The following is a 17,806-nucleotide window of genomic DNA, read 5'->3' as shown; positions in this document are numbered from 1 at the left end:
ATTACTTCAGCTATTACAGCCTATTTATTAATTTAGGAGTCTTTCCTTCTCTTGAAGAAGGACTGTGAAATGACAAAGAGAGAATACTGAGAACCCAGACTTATAAAAATGAATTATAATCTTATTAATTTATTTCACTCATTGGTATTTAAGATTTACAGAGAGTTACTGTTCCATTGCACTGTTCTTTCATTGTGCAGAATTAAAGAGTTGTGATTTGGAGGATAACAAAAAGTACAATCATAGGTGCTTTGTAAATGAAGTCTACACCTGAAGAAATGCACATTCTTTTGTTAATTTTGGTGTTAGATTAGACATTTAATGTAAATAATTCATGTCTGTTATCATAACTCAATTTACAGATTTCTGAAGCCTCCTGAAATTAAAAGTAGACCAAGAAAATCTAAACTATAAATCTAGCAGTGAAAAAGTTAAGTTACAAACCAGTTTTTGACCATATTATTAACTGTTGTAGACTATTTTATTGTTCTGCCAGACCTAGCTGATCATGAGACAGTGATAAGCAAAGGGAACTAAGAGGTTCTGATTTTTATTTTTAGTGAGATATTTTGGGTATTAATGACTTTGCAGTGTGTTTTTGGTTTTGCGGTGGATTTTTGTCTGGCAGATGACAGCAAGTTGAGATCTTTCCCAACTCATGTGACTGAGTCCTTTATGTGACATCCTTTATCAAATCATTTAACCACTATAGGTCTCAGACAACTGTAAAATGAGAATGATAATGTTTTTGATGTCCGTAGGGACACTAAAATGAATTGGCTAAAGCAGATAAAGAGAAAATTGTTTCTTGAATGGAAAGTATAAACAAATGTATTTTGTGAATTTTTGAAAGAGAGGATTTAGCTATGAAGGAAAATAATTGTTGTTTTTTCTATAACAAAATAATCATGGTGTAAACATTATGATTAGCATAGAAATACAATACACGAGCTAAACAGTTTTTTTAATTATGTACTTTACAAAAATATTTTGATAAAGCAAAGCGTCCCATACAGCAATATGTTGGAATCATTACTTACAAGAAATACAGTAGTACATTTTAGGAGTAATCATCAATTTCTCCTTTTCTGTCACCCTTAAATCATTAGAAAGGAATAACATATTCCCAGTTTAAAAGAAGGAAAAAATGCAATAGCATAGTTTTACGACCTTTTTTTTTTTTAATTTCAGTTGACCTACCCCTGTACTTTCCTCGAGACCAACCAACTCTAACATTTCAGTCCGTCTACCACTTCACTAACAGTGGCCAGCTGTACTCCCAGGCCCAGAAGAATTACCCTTACAGCCCCCGCTGGGATGGCAATGAAATGGCCAAGAGAGCAAAGTAAGTCAGATTGCTTGTTTCCTGCTAAATAGTCCATCTGTTACACCATCATCTGTCGGTAGAAATTTCGTTTGGATTTAATTGTACATTTCCAGCATTACAAAAGCTGAACCTGGTTTTGTTTTCATACAGCGTTCCCGTATATGAGTATAGACAGATACTTCATTAGTCATGCTTATTACATTAGTGCCAGAGGACTGATTAAAAGAAGACTCTTTCTGCTGGGCATTATACGGGCACAGAGCGGTGACAATCTCTGTTCCAAAGAGCTTCCAATCTAAGTAGACAAGATAGCCCCCAGCAGGAGTAAATCTGCATGGTAGCAGTCAGTCAAGGTAACTCCATGGTTTTGTGTGGGTGTTGAGGGGACCCTGAAGGGAAGCATGTGAGATGGAGAGAGCAAGGAAGAAAAACCTGAAAGATAGGGAATTAGGCTGTAGTAAAAAGACATGGAAGAACAGAAGGAGGTAGAGAAAACCACCAATCTGGCATAGGAGGCAGCCCTATCAGAACTTGAGAAAGTTACCTGAAAGTCTGAATATCTCTTTCTTTACTGCTTTTTCTGTTGGCTAGAAACAGAATCTCTGACTCTTTCCTCTGCAGTTTCTCTGCAAGCCCTTGTTTCAGGCTGGGGAAACACCACTTAAGTCTGAGTATCCCCTTTGGTTAAAGATGACAGGACAGCCTCCCCAGAGTGGATTTGTTGCAAGGACAATCTGCCATGGGCAGTGGTGCCCCTTTTGTATACTAGATATTATACCTCTCTTCTAATGAAGCTAAACGTATTTTACCTGACTGGAGCAATATAGGCAATGGCCTTGTTGCGGTATTTCAGTTTTGCAAAGTGTAAAAATGTTAGAACAGCAAGAGATTTAAGCAGGCTGGTTATCAGTTGTTCTGCAAATAAAGGCATCAAACTCCATAAATAACAAGGCATATTGGGGTGAACGTTTTGAATGGCAATCAGAAGATTAAATTAAATTAGCAAAGATGCATAAATACAAGTTGAATGAAAGTAGTTCAAGCTGAGTAAATCAAATGAATGGCATGGTCAGAGACTGATTGTAATTTGGAAATGATGGGAGCAAACAACAATTGACTGAAGCTTTTGCAGATTTTATACTAATTTAAATTTTATGGACAACATCAAGTAACATTTGATTTTGGATTTTGATGCATTGCAATAGAAATTGTTTTACTAGTATTTGGTTGTACTACTGTACTGTCTAGGAGAGCCATTTCTTGATCAAATATGATTTTCTTTTTGTGGACTTGTTTTTTTTTTTCTCTGGCAGAATATTATGAGTAGTTTATTTAAAAAAAACACCAACCAAAAAACAACAACAATAACTGGAAGCATTACTGTGGCTTTTTTAATGACTGTACTACAAAATGCATTTCTTTTGCAGCTGGAAGCTTACAAGTACCTATGTGCTGTCTGCTAAGTGCATTCATTTATGAGTGGGTGTATACAAATGGACTTCTCTGCCCTGCACTTGAAATTTAGAAGTATGATAACGGTTCTTTTAAAAACCACTAAATGTGTACGCTTACTATCACATGTACGTTTTGTGAGGTTATTCACTCTTATGTTTGAGGCTTTGCATTTAAGTTTTACACTGGATACATAATATGAGAAAGATGATGAGAAGCGGGGGAAGAAAGTATGCTGCAATGTCTGAAATAACTATCATTGAGCTGTAAAGAGACAGAGAAGCTGCTCTAGTTAAAAGCGCTTTGCTTGCAGGAACAGCTAGTGATTCCTGAGTAGGTACCATAAATAAATCTGTATCAAGAAAAGTATGATGTTATGATACATGTTAGCGTATTTTAAGAAAGATTTTTAACACAATTGAGCACCTTATGTAAACACTATTTAAAATATTTGCTAGGGCTTCTTAGAATAGGTTAGTGCGTTTCAACAGAACCAAATAATTTTTCATTCTACTTTATTTTTGTCATAGTCACATTATGGACCAAGTATATGGGAATATATGTACATATATAGGAAAGTATTCTAATTAAATATATTCGTTCAAGCACCACATCAAAACATCCCGAGTAAAACCAGAAAAGAAGGATACATGATTTAGCCTCTAGAAGCAATGTAATTCTGCTCAGCTGAAGTAAATTTAGCCCTGGATAAATCAGAGACAACTTGTTTGTGTTTCTAAATACTGTCTATTAGGTTTTGCTTATATGTAGTCTTTTTCCCTCTTAACCAAATGGTCTCCCAAGTGCTTGGCATCCTTTGAGACAAAACAGCTCTGTTTATGTTTCTGGCCCTACTGTTCTAGGGCCACAGGATCTCCCACTTGACGTTCTGGTATCTGACCAAATCCTCCGCCCTTATTCTAAGACACTTGAGGGATCCGTTTACACCATCTTCCTCACTGTAGCTTAAGACACCATCAAGGACAGCTTTTGCTTGCTCTTGCACCAACTGGGTTCATTAGCTGTCCAGTTATGTATTGGATGAAGCATGTATGCCACATTGCTTTATAGGATGTAGAAGCAGCACCAAGTTTGAAATACCATCATTAAAAGATTTCCTCATCCTCGATTTTGGCAAGCCCTGCCTCTGTTTCCAGCAACTCAACACAGCCTGCTTATTCATGGGCAGAGCTGTCATAAGTTCATGCCAAAGGGACTTTGATTCTGTGCCCAGCCTTCTCCCAGGGTTGTTTTTTTGTTGTTTTGTTGTGGTTTTTTTTTTTCAAACAGGTGGGCCCATCCAATTCCTTCAACTCAGGGGCCAAACTTGAAAGCCTTGGTATCCTTGCTTATCTTTGTGGCCCCCAGCAGAAGTAGGGATCTCTTTTGAAGTTAGGACTTAACCCTTTGCTGTAGCCTTGAGACAATCAGTAGTAATTCTAAGTAGGAGCAAAATTACTCCCCTAAAATACATACGTATAGAAGTAGATCGTATGCATTCACACTTAAACACATATCACCTAAATCTAAAAGGCAAATTCTAGCAGGATCTTTTTCATTGAGAGAGTAAAACTGCTCATGTTCTTGCTGAAGTAATTGGACAAATTTATGCCTGTCTGATAAAGTCCACGAAATCGTGTTTCTTTTTCTCTGTGTCCTCTTAAGCAGTTTTTAAAATCACCTGGCTCCTTTGAGGCCTGCTGACTGAGATTCCTCGCTGAGAGATAGCATCTAGTAACTGAAGCTTGCTATTGTTTTAGCTCAGGGATTGCTCCCTGGCTTGATTTAATTCTAAGGGACAATTCAGGTCCTGATTAAAGAATACATTCCATATGCCTCCAGATTGCTTCTTTCTCAACTAAACACAAAATTTTAACCTGTTCCTCCAGCTAGAAAAAGGAAAACCAAAAATATTAAAATTTTCTTACAAGCTGCCAAGATGCCATTTCCTGTCAGTTCACATCTCAGGCTTTGCCTTTCTTAGGTCATTTATTTATATGTCTGTGGCCTCCTGCGTAAGCAGCTTCTCTAAAAGATTTGGTCCTAAAATACAATAGCAAGCCTAAGAAAATACAGTAAATTATGGAAAGTTAGCAGCCTTGTTTGTGGTGTACGTGTGAAGTAAAACATCTCTGTGCGGTTTCCATGGGAAAGCTCTCTTGTTTTTTGCTTAAATAGGCATTCAAGTGTACATAAATGGAGTCTTTAAAGAACATGCAGACTCTAAGCCTGGGATTTTAAGAAGGAATACTGTAAATAAAGCTTGTTTGTTTATACAAATTAAGTTCAGTTCTTAGATGCACTCTGGCCCAATTTCTGTCCGACCCAGTGCTGCTCTGTAGACTTAGGTTATACTTCAGGGAGAGCAAGTCAGGACTCTGTTTACTCTTTTATCCTACATAAATCCACCTACTCGTCATTAAAAATAGCAGGAGGATGGAAGACTGGTATCACAATTAAAAGTTGTTCCGAGGGTTCATATTCTTTTTTTCAAGGTGGCTGATAAAACTGTTTTCTGAATAACATTCTTGTCCCTGACCATTCACCGGTGTTTGCCAAACGCGGTGTTAATTTTACATATCCCTCAGGGCTCTCTAAGGGTGAAAGTCTAAAAGGGCTTAAGTGCTCTCAACTGTATATTGGCTGTTGCTCTGCCATAAGGTCAAGTGCAGCTTAAGATTATATGTAGACGCATCTTGTGCGAGCTCAGTATGTATCACCAGCGCGGCTGCAGCTACAGTTTGTGCTCAGCGCAAGCATGCTATGATTAGAAAGTGTCAGGCTGGCGCACTGGGCCGAAGCATTTGCAGCCTTATCAATACCTTTTTCTTGAGTATCATCAAATTAGAAGATGTGTATTGTGTGAAGATGCTACTTGCTATTTGGCTGAAATGATTGCTTTAAGCTTTTATGTTCCCTGGTAAGGAGAGGAAATGCATTTTTTGGTCTAATAAAAGGATATTTCAAAAAGGGGGACAATTGTTGTGTTGCTGTTTAGACAAACTCAGTTGTAATATGTCAAAGACTGCTATTGTATTCAGTATATTTTGGCTGCCCTAATGATTATTTTTTTTATATTGACATTAACCAGTTTTTCAACTCATCCATTTTATTATCAAATCAGAATTATTTCACATTTTAGGGAGAATGGCTATTACTGCATTTTGCATTCTTTTAAAGTAACAGATTTCTCTGTTTCCTTGAAACTTCTGTTTTCTAGCTATGCTACCTTGAATCTCACTATAAAGTTTACATGTTAACATTGCACCTTTTTAATAGTCTTCTCTCCTTGATAGGTGTCATTAAGGTAATAAATAATTTGATATTATTTGATTTATATTTTGGTATTTTTCCTGCTTATTTGTAAAAACAGCGAATTGTATTTTCACGTATTACATGATTTTCCTGCATGTTAGGCATCTTTAAAGAGTAGATTTCCGAAAATTGTAACTTGTTTGCATTCACGTATACTCTCCTGAGAAAGCTTTTTTCTTGGCTGTCTGGCTCTGGCTCTGTTGTATGTTGCTTTAAACTTAAAAAGAAATTTAGAAAAACGAGCATAGGGATCAGAAGCACAAAACGGGGACATCATCCTTCCCTGTCTTTGTCTCTGAACGTTTGCAAGGCTCAGAGGATTCTTTTCAGAGAAGAGCAGCGGGGTAGGTACAAAGTAAGGGGTGAGGTGCTGAGCTGGGTCGCTTGTTTAATTCTTTGGTTTTCAATCATCTCACATCAGAAACTGAACAAAAGTGATTTCCTTGCCTGAAATCGAGTAAGGCTGACATTTTGTTGCCGCTGGTGGGCTCTTTTTCAGAACACAAAAGGGCCAATACGCTCTGACAGCCATAGTAAGAAGAGATGTGGTGACCCAGCTGTGTGAAGCTTACAGAGAAGTTAATTTGATTTTATAGACCATTAAATAAAAACACTGATTTTCTGTGGAAGTGTCAGCTGATCAGAATTACATGTGAAAAGTAGAAAGGCAAATAGAAAAAATTATGTTTTGTTAAAATAATGATTGCATTTGTGCTTGTAACCTGTTCTACAGTTGATTTACCAGCAAACCTTAATAACAAAATTATTTTGATTGTAAGATATAATAGACTGAATAGATACAGCTTTTAATTAGAATTTTCCCAGGATATTGGGGTTTTTATTTTTTTACATTGCTCTTCTGCATACACTACAGAGTACAGTGCATACACGTGATAGTCGCACTTCTTGAGTCATATTTTTCATGTACTTTTCTTTAAATGTCTCCTTGGATAATTAAGTCTGACTCTTAAGTTATGGTATGTTAGTTTCTGACAGGTGCCTGCCAGGGATCTTCAGTGCTGTCATGCATTATGTGGATTTCAGCCAAGACAGAAGGGCCTGGGTATTTGTTTCTGGTCACTTCTCATTAAAGCTTTGACTGTGGGAAAAGAAAAACAACTATTTAAAGATGAGGCGTATAGGTGCTATAGGAAGTACATAGAAATAAAATCTGTTAGGCAACTAGTTTTTCTGTGCTTTTATATCGACATCGTGTATATGTGTGAACTGTACATATGTGCATTTTGGTATATAGTAAATATTCTTTCTGCAAAAAAGGATTCTCTCATATTGACAAGAGAAATGTGCTGAAGAGATTGGAGAAGTTGGCTTGGTGGAAATGAAATTTAATAGCACTTTGCTGGAAGACAACTGCTTTGTAGGAATTAAAGGCTAGAATTTAATGTAGGTGGTTCTTAGATAACCAGGGTTAGGTGTTCTACAAATACTGTGATCAACTGTATGATTTGACTTCATTAGAGAACTCCATTATACATTTATCAAAGCTTGACATGGAATTATAGTTAGGAACTGACACAAAAAAATGTCCTCCCTTGCTTGAGAGAAAAGAGTAGAGAGACATACATGGTCTGGGAAGGAGCTGAGGTTTAATTGCCCAGATAAATACTGTTGCTTGATCAATTACAAAATAAATGGCTAAGTAAAAATAGTAGGTGAGCTCCATGGTCTTGTTTTTTGGGTAATATTTGTAGTTGCTCTGTTAAACACAAAGAACGGTCAAACTCAACATTCATTTAGCCCAGTATTATGTCTCAATCAATCGGCAGTAGCCAATGCCTGTGGAAGAGCAGGGCAGAGCATGTAGTCATATTTTCGTGGCATGTTCTACCATCTGCAAGGATTTCTATATCCAGAATTGGTACATTTCTCTTCAGTAGCCCTACCTAGCTTTCCTTCTGTTTGCTTTTTGAACCCACATCATAACATCACAAAATTCTGTGGCAAGGGGTTGCACAGATAACGTGTGGTATGAAGAACAAGCTCTGTTGGCTTTTTGCATTCCTACCTCCTGCTAGCTCGAGCTGTTATCCCCTAGCTCTTGCATGAAGAGGCAACAAATAATTAATCCACTGATCCCCTCCATAACCTTTATGATTTTATGAACCTCTTCACATCTCTTCTGTCAGCTTTTCTCCTGCTCTGCTCACTCCTTCCTTCTACAGAACCTTTCCATGTTTCTGATCACCCTTGTCCTGGTTCTTTATGCCTTTGCTATTTCTGTCGTATTCTTTCTGAGACAAGGAACTGCATGTTACTCATGATACATTCACCATACGTTTATACGGTGAAGTAGTGATATTGTCTCGTTTATTCTTTATTCCATTTCTAATAACGTCTCATTTGGTTTTATGTGTACAACTGAAGGTTACACTGACCTTTTAGCACCTAGATCTCCTTACTATCTTTTTCAGAGCCAGTGTTTTTTGTGTATGTAAAATTAATTCTTTTTCCTCACATATCTCATGTATCATTGACACATGTTTGTCAATGTTGACTTTTCACCTGGTGTTCTATCTCCAAGTCTCCCAGGGCCATAAGAACCATCTGCAGTTCCTAATAACTGTGCCTCATTTATCCTTCCCTGACTAAGTGGTTAGCATTAGCAAACTTTGTCATCTTCTTCTGCTCACTTTCACAGATCATATAGGAATATGTTGAACGACACAGGTCAAAATACCCATTTCTGTGCAGTTCTTAGCTGACTTCACCCTAATAGTACTCATCATTCATTCCTATCTTTTTTTTCCTTATCTTGACCTGCTATTTATCCACTCATGGATCTTTTCTCCTGCTGCAGTGATTCACTTTTTTAAAAGCCTTTGAAAATCCTTCCCAAATGCCTGTAGGAAAGTGTGTCATTTGAATCTTTCTTGTCCACGTGGTTTTGGTAAATTTGGTAAATTTTAAGAAAATAAGAGATTTGTGAAGCAGAAGTTTGACTTCTGCCCAATATATCTATTTACACAAGTCCACTAATTCTGGGCTTTTTATAAATTGATGGTTTCTTATAACAGTCTCTACCAATTTGTAAGGTACAGACATGAGATTTACTGGTCCACAGTTCCCGCTGTCCTCCCAGACCTTTTTCTAATTGACATCACACTTCTCTGGAACCAGGCTGTTTTAAGCAGGAGGCTACAAGCTATTTAAGAGTTTAACTTTCTCACACTTGAGTTTCTCTAGAACTCGGGTGTGAATATCATCTGGGCCTGCTGATTGTGTGTGTTTTGTTGATTTGTTCGCTACCTTTTTGGCTGACATTTCTGCGAGAGTCAAATCTTTCAGTACGTACCTTGTAAACCAGGGTATTGGTATGGCAGCCTCTTTAAGCACCTCCATGGTGAACTTGGTTGCAAAAATGGTTTCATTTATTCTTTGTGACTTGATTTCTTCTGAGCATTCTTTTTACTTTTTGACCATCTTTTGTACTATTTGACAAGTTTTTATTTGGAGGGCCACAACTAAGTTGATCCTCAAATTTATTTTTGATGTGCATTATTCTGCTTTTACCTGTAAGTGTTAAGGTTTGTTTCTGTCTGTTTTCCCCATTTGGAGAGGTCTCTGATCTTTTAAGAATTTCCTCTTACTTCTAAAAGCAAATGTAGATCTTTTAAATAGCAAAGAGAAATAACTTCTTTAATATGTTTTATATAATCACAGATGTGTGGCATCTCATCCCTTTCCTTCTGACTGGTTTGTCCTAATGAATATCCAAGGAGGTTTCTTTTATGTTTTGGTATGTTGCCTTCGGCCTCTGTTGATAAGCAATCTGGCAAAGCAAAGCGGATGGCATGATGAAATCAGTACTTTCACCTGCAAGCAAACTTTGTTTTCAGGGATGCTGGTTGTCAGACTCGTTATGGATGCATCTGTGGTGTAACCCTTCATTTCTACCTCTGAAGTACAATTAAGGGACTCAATAATCTCTTAAAGGTCATTCAAATTCTATTATTAGTTCTGTGATCTCCTCTCTTCTTGAATCTCTACACTTGTCTTTCCTTATAGGCTTCACTCCTGAATGTGTTTTTGCCCAGTCTTTTCTGCTTTCTTCCACTTCTTATACCATCCCTACTTTCCTGCTTCCTTATTTCATCGCATTCTTCACCCTGCCTTTTATACTTAGAAGAGGTTCCTAGTTGCATCTTGTCTTGCATTGCCTCTCTCCTTCAAATCTTCTAAATAATTTGCTAAATAATTGCTCTCCAACAATAGAGTAGCCTAGATATGAGGAAACAATAAGTGTCTTGAATAAGCAGTATCTCTTTAAGAAGCTAACCTTTACCTGGAGTGGAAAAATAATGGCTATGGCACTTCAGCAAATAGGAAAAATAGAGCAGGCTTGTCATACTGTAGCTCACAGGACTGGAAATTTCCTGTGACTTAGCACTGTACTTAAAAAGACTGTATGAAGATTGAATTTTTCCATGATGGCCTTGGAATATCATTCTCATGATCCACTGGTAAGGAAGCAGAGTGACCATGCTGTGACAGAGATATTCCAGTGCCCCCTTCGCAGACACCCACTACCCCAGCCCTGAGTAATCCCCGAGGGGAAAATGGAAGTTAAGAAAGCAGAAGCAAGATTTGCTATGATCTAAGACCACAAGCCTTCATCTGACTGAAGCGAGTCTATTTATGTACATTGTGGAGAAGGTGAAGGAAGTGAAGTGTTTATCTCTTGAACTGGCAAGCAGAAGGCATTGATAAAATGGTTTCAAAATGAGGAGTTTGTTTTGCTATGTATGCTTTGGGACACAGAGCCGCTGTGTCTGTGCAAACACCTTTGTAAATTCCCAAATACCTATATCAGAAACCTGTGAAAGAATAAATCCCAGAATTTTGATTTCCAGATGATTCAAAAATGTTGCTTGCATAGTTACTGGCTGTGGTCTGTATGCACTGATTATGTCCCGTAGCTGTAATTTTTATCTGTAATTGTCAGTAAAGGTCCATGCATTTGGGAGCACGTATATTCTTGGAACCAAAGTTACCATCTTTTGCAAAGCAATGACCCTACTTATGCTGCTGCTTTAAAATAAACATTAATTGCCAGCCTCCATAATGATCTACAGTCCTGGCTCTGCAGCAGTTCCCTAGAACTCCCTTCCTTTATATTTTGCCTTTAGTCAGGTGGTTATATTTATGGTTGTTTTGTGATTTGAACAGATTGTCAAGATTCATTTTGCTTTATGGTAAGTTGGGCAGCAAAGTCATCTTGATTTTTACAACAGTGCTATGTTGAATTCTTGACTTTATTTATAAAATCAGTTGATATCATATTTTTTTGGAACAAACACCCAAATGTAAAACCAAATGAAAATCTAACTTTTGTTTGCTTCATATGGAGTAAAGCCACCTGTTATTTCTGCAATCAGCAAACCATTAAAAAACATGTCTAAATACAACCATTTCTTATACCTTTCTGTGTGACTTGAATCAGAAATAGTAACAGCTCCAACAAGAACTTTTGGAGGAAATAGATATTGTTAGTAAAATACAGAAAAGAGCTTTTGGACATGAGTGAATATTAATGTTTAAACGTCAGTAGTGTACTTAGTTTCACTAGTTCTACTACTTCTATTTCCCATTATGGTTTTGGTAGCACATGTTTTGTTTTGTTTGTAATTTTGGAGATGATTTTCTGTTGTGTAATATATGAACTGAGCTGCAGGCAACGGTATTTCTTAAAAACTTGCATTTTGATTGCTGCCCAATGCAGACCTCCAGCTCTCCTGATGCTTGATTGTCCTGTCCATCAGCCTGGCTACATAGTCAGTGCCTTGTGTAGACTGGTGGGTAGAAGTGGGCATCGGAAGTTTACCAAACTACTTGTATGTAAATCACAGCAAAAGGAGGTAGAGAGATAGAAATATTAGAAGAGGAAGAGAGATTATGTGATGAACTTGTTTGGCACCCAGAAAAAAAAAAATTGCTAGCAGCATAATGGCATTGTGCACTGACTCTTTTGTACATTTGAGTGTTTAGCCAGTTACAGTAGCAGTAATTTAAGAACTATTGTCTTGCTGTTGTATAAACACTTCAGACGTTTGCTTGGCATCGCCAGTTTTGGAGATGTATAAAATGGAGAACTGTGTAGACATTGTGTTTCACATAAAAGCAAAATATTTGCTATAGATAAAGCTGCCTAGTAAGGAAATTATAAACCGCATCCCAAAGAGCATACCATCAAGAAGCTTAGTTTAGAAACATGAATACCTGCCAAGTATCGTCATGTATATTTGAAGCAATAAAGAAATCCTGGAAGGTACCTTTATCATTCTGCTGCCATCCTCGGATAAGTTTTAGTGATGTTCGGATTCAAACAGTGGTTTAGAAATGCTGCTGCTTCCTGAATGCCTAGCACATGCCATAATAGTCCTGATTTTCATCAGCTCCTGAGCCTTTGTCACTTGTTGTGGGCCTCCCTCCCTCAGCCTGATTCCAGCTATGCAACCAAAAGTCAGAGTGCTGAGAACTATTTGTCACTTAAATCATTGTAATATCTTAGATCTGGAGAGAATGTTAATTTATTTTAACAACGATTTTCTCCCAATAGAGGTGTCATAAAATGTCTAGTCTAGAATTAATCTCCTGTTACCCCATAGTTATCCCAAAGCAGGAGACTGGGTTATTCTGCTTGCCGTGAGTGCTCATGTATCTTTAGCCTGGTGAGGAATGCTGTGGAAGTGCCTATGAATAAATAGACAACATGGTTCACCCAATGGAAATATGTTTTTAATGCATTATATATAGTAAAAATATCAAAGAGGTTTAAATGTCTCGCATCTGAGTTTACAAGGAAAAAACTATGCCTTGAACGTTGGCATGAGGCCTATTAAAAGAATGGGCTTTCAGTAGGTTTCCACACTTTTGCGTTCAGCCCTTGTTAAATGCAAGGTGTAGAGATGCAGGAGGGAGGGTATAACCACCTGTTAAGGACCTAATGAGCTCTCATATGCAATATGACCTAAATACATACCCACTATTGGAATTAATGTAACAATTTATTAATTTAAGTTCCTTTTGTTAATTAATACTAATTGTGTTGAATTAGATAGCTCCTGACAAATGGAATTTAAAAAGAAATCAATTATATAAAAAAAAAAAAAAAAAAAGAAAGGTTGACATCTTTGATTTTGTTCTGTTATAAACAAACAGCAAACCCTAGAGAGTTTGGAGAGTTGCGGTAAATATCTTCTACGCAGGAGATGAATTATTAGGGTTCCGTGAAGCAAACCAGCTGGCTGTGCTCATGTAGTCACGGGAGGACAAATCCCCTTGTCTGGCACCCAGAAGGGATTGTTGTAGGTGTTCAGTATTTTCAAAACAAGTTTTCATTGTGTCAAAACAAGTTACAACAGGAACATAAAAACACAAAGACATGCTGCATATGTATGTATGCTCCGTGCAAAAATACTTTGTACTTCAAAAAGTGAATAATCAGGTGACGTTGATAAAGCCTGGAAAAGCTCTTTTATAATTCTAATACGGCTATGCTGTTGAAATAATTTATATAACAAGATTTTATTGCAAAGTGTCAGCATAATACTAGTCTGAGAGGTCAAAGACCTCAAGAAGCCTCAGGCTGTCCTTTACTCTGACCTACGCCCTTCTTAGTTCCTGTTTTCACCTATTTTAATTGGAAGAGGGGAGAACATTGCTATTCTGGCTAATTTATGAAGATCAGTCATCTCTGGACTAGATTTTTTTTCTGTCAGAATTCTGTGGATTTGAAGAAACTTGTAGATGTCTTGCAGCAGTTTCTTCAGGGTACAGAAGGAAAGAACTACAGGGTACAAAATAATGCAAATTCTAGAGTTGCAGCTCCCCTAGAAGAAATGGACAGCAGCTGGGGCAAACGCCTGGGATTCTCAGCTGTATCTAATACAGGTGAAAGGGCTACAGTTCAGTTCTCAGCACAGTCCCCGGGGTAAGTAATAGCATTTGCAGAATATACAAAGAAACTCACTGTTAACCTGCTGGACAATTCAGAGAACAGAGGACTGCCGAGGAGAAGGGTGTCCTAGCTACAGACCCTACTCCAGAAGACTTGGAAGAGTTACATAAAACTATTCAGGGTTCCTCACAACTACGGGAGTGCCTGCCCAAGTCAGAGCTATTAGCTTGAAAAGGTTGAGGAAAAGAACCCCATGTTTTCCTGTGTGCCTTGCCTAGAGTAAGAGAAAAGGGATGTATTTATCAAATACACTAGCTACTATGATTTTAAATACGCTAAGGTTGTTCTATAATTAGAGCCTAATATTTTCAAGAGTATAACCATAGTCACACTAGATACTAAAACATTTTACATGAACTAATTAGAATATTGAAATAATGAGTAGTATTTAAGAGTAATATTTACTCTCAAAGCCAATAGTAGGAAAAAATCCAAGTACGATAACCTGAGTCTGTCTTCTGATGAGAAGGAACACAATACATGTGCCTGATATGGTGAGAGAGTAATGAAAGTCCATGTGTCTTTCTGAAAAGATGAAGATTTTGGCTCTAAGGCTTTCGTTTGCCAGTAAAGAACGTGCAGGGACGAAATACACTGTGCTGGTAGTAGACGCATTGCTATACAGCTAAGTCTGTACTTGATGTGGACCATCAGGATTACTTCATCCCCTTCCTTTTCCTCAAATCATCTCTTGATGGAAATGAAACACATGAAACATACAAGTGCAAATAGGGCTAGCGTAGATGAATTTGGTATCAGCGTGCTGAAAAACTTGGCAGTCTTAAACCGAGGAGTTTAAGGGGAATCTATTTTGTGAATGACTTGGGAAGATGATTCATCACCCCATGATGAATGTCCTTGTCCCAGACACAAAAAGCAGAAATCTCATTGGTATGGCATTTTGTATGCTTATTTCCTCTTGAAGTTTGAATCTCTATATTGTGCTCCAAATTTCCTACATGAAGATTTTAAGAGAAATAAAAACACCTAGACAACTCTTCTAACTTTATTACACAATGAGCGATAACTAGAACACCACTATATAGTTGGCTATAGCACCAGTCAAGCAAAAGCAGTAGCAGAATGCAAGTGCATTACAGCGTTAGAATGTTTTCAACATAAATATATGTAAAGTGTTGTTTGATGAGAGATCACAGCTACGTGATTTAAAATCTTTACAAATTTTCAGCATAGGAATCTGAAAGCAAAAGATATTAACAAATGGTCAATGCAGATTTTCTACCAACTACATTTTAAAAACCCAGCACTCAGTTATACTGGAAAAACATTACAATTAGAATGAAATTTCACAAAAGCATGTGAATTCTGAGTCAAGTATGTTTTAAGCACTGCAAACCAACACGCTAGGATTTAGACATGTATGGGCTTCTGGAGACCTTGTACCACAGTCAGTGTTTTATATCACTAGAAAACATGTAAACAACAAGTGATCCAATTCTACCTTCTTTTAGATACTTACCATTTGCAATAGCAAGACTTTCCACTGGATAATAAGGTGAAGGAAAGATAAGTGCTTTACTTTCAGCAGATGTCCTTGAACATAGCACCTGAAATTCAATGTACTGTATCAAGTGTATATAGTGGTTAACTACAGCAAAATATGTTTTCTGGAGTGCTGAAGAAAAATTTCCATAGAAACCCCATAACTTACTACCTTGAACTTGGAAAATGACCATTTGAGGGAACAAAAGCAAATAGACAAAAAACAATAGATTCTTGCAGTAAGGCAAAGAGTTGGACATGTGCCTGTATGAGTATGAAGATTGGCACTCACTCTAAGCTGAAAAGAAAGCAACTCTTTAAACACTGTTTAAGCTAAGATCTAAACCATTGCAAGAGGGATGCAGAGCCATTGTACTTGACACTCACGTAAAAAATATCTGTGGACTTTGTACAAACCAGTTTCTCTGTACTTGAAGGAGCATTTTATGCAGTTCTTCTGAGCTTGGTGTAAGGTCAGTGTGACACAGACCCACAGAGAACATGGTAGATAGAGTAAAGCAGGAGAAAGAAGGAACTCCATGTTTCTCAGAAAGGAGAAAAAACATTAATCAAAAATGGATTTCTGCCGTGTGACACAGCCTAGAGAAACCATAAATCAAATTACCTTTCTGCATCTTCAGTGTAATCCAACAGGTACCCAAATTACTGAATTTTTTTTTAATAACAGTCTCTAGAGCTAGAAGGCATATCTAGTGGATGTAAAAATAATAATTTCAAAACACGTCTGAGATACTTGAAAGTATCATGTGGCAAAGTGTCTGAAACAAAAAAATGAGAGATTTTTATGTGAATTCCTGTGGTATAGCACAGATCAAAGTTATTGAGGGTGTAAATTTGTATGAATAAGTTTATGTGAATAGGTATGAGAAGTGAATCTTTTTCCAAAGTTCATATTTACGTTCACAGTTTCTCTGTGCCTGTATGTGCAGGATGCTGGAGTATAAGTGTTTCTATCAATTTAAAACCTTTCTAAAAGGAATAGTATTCGACATGAAAGAGGCCCTTACCATCCAGTCTGTAGCAGAGTATTGTTCTTCAGAAAATTTTGTGTTTCTTATAAAGTTGTTTTGTGTAATACATTGTGACATAATATGTCCATGTCATGGTCGTATTTGTGTGGAAACATGTATGCTTTGACCTCAATGCCAGTTGGTTGATAGATGAAACTTACTCGGCCAGTAATTGGCGCTTGTTCTTTTCCTCCTTACTGATAAACTCTGCAGGGGAGGGAAAAATGTCAGAATTTCCATTTCACAGGAAATTCAAATATTTTAACATATGGCTTTGTCCCAAACCTCAGATGAAAAGAAAAAGTTCTGAAAAAAATTTTGCTTGGAACATGTGAAACAAAATGCAGTTAATGTGACACTAGAATGCATCTGCTAGCAGTAGCACAATGCCTCCTGGAAGCAGAAATTTTAATTATTTATCCCATCATCCTTCATGGACTGGGTCCTTTGAAGAGACTATTTCTGCTGTTATGTTTATACGTATGACTCCTGTGATGCACCAGGGCCTTGTCTGTGTGACTAGGTACATCATCTCTGAGACTCTGGAGTGGATATGAGGGTTAATATCAAACTGATTGTTTAGGCTCAGTTCTACAAACCAGAACATCTCTTCCTAGATCAAGCCAAACTGAAGTACCTAATTCTTTTCCTTCTTTTCCTGATGAAAACTCAGTAGCGTTTCTACAGAAATGCACACAACTGGGTAAAAATATAGTTTTCCATTGAAAAAGTCATGTGATTTAAAAGAAAATAAATTCAGCAAGCTCTAATAATGAGTAATGTCTTTGCTGCATGTTCTACTCCTTCATATATACTCAAAATAAGTCTTGTTACTTTTATATACTAGCACTTGCCATTCCCTCCCTATATGCAGTGTTCATTAATATCGAAGCAGTTTAACCTCCCTTCTCCTACTTCCCCATCTTTCCTCTTCCGTCTATTAAATGTGCTGTAGCTGATAACTGTCCTATCAAGTATATTGTGCTTTTGGATCTCTTTGCAGGGTCTTTTTTGGTTTTGTGGAAGGTGAGGAGGGAATGCGTGTAATTTATTTTTTGTGTGTGTGATGAACCGTAATTATCCAAATGTTTTTTCCAAAATTTCTTTAATCTCAGATCCCGAGGGTGTGTGGGAGAGGGGCAGAAATGGAGGAACGTATCCTGGGTAAACATGTGGTACTACATTTGCTTCAGTCTGAAC

General features: G+C 37.3%; 1 protein-coding gene across 3 annotated transcripts in view; it reads left to right on the top strand.

Moving 5' to 3' along the window:
* Positions 1–17,806, top strand: part of BABAM2 (BRISC and BRCA1 A complex member 2) — a 178,704-nt gene that overhangs the window by 155,128 nt on the left and 5,770 nt on the right. For all 3 annotated transcript variants that reach the window (XM_074818096.1, XM_074818094.1, XM_074818095.1), the window contains one exon: positions 1,192–1,345. In XM_074818096.1, coding sequence (XP_074674197.1) covers positions 1,192–1,345 — 154 coding nt within the window. The remainder of the gene's footprint in view (positions 1–1,191; positions 1,346–17,806) is intronic.

Source organism: Strix aluco, chromosome 3 (genome assembly GCF_031877795.1).
Source record: "Strix aluco isolate bStrAlu1 chromosome 3, bStrAlu1.hap1, whole genome shotgun sequence".
NCBI classification, from domain to species: Eukaryota; Metazoa; Chordata; class Aves; order Strigiformes; family Strigidae; genus Strix; species Strix aluco.
This window is presented reverse-complemented; position numbering and strand designations above follow the sequence as displayed.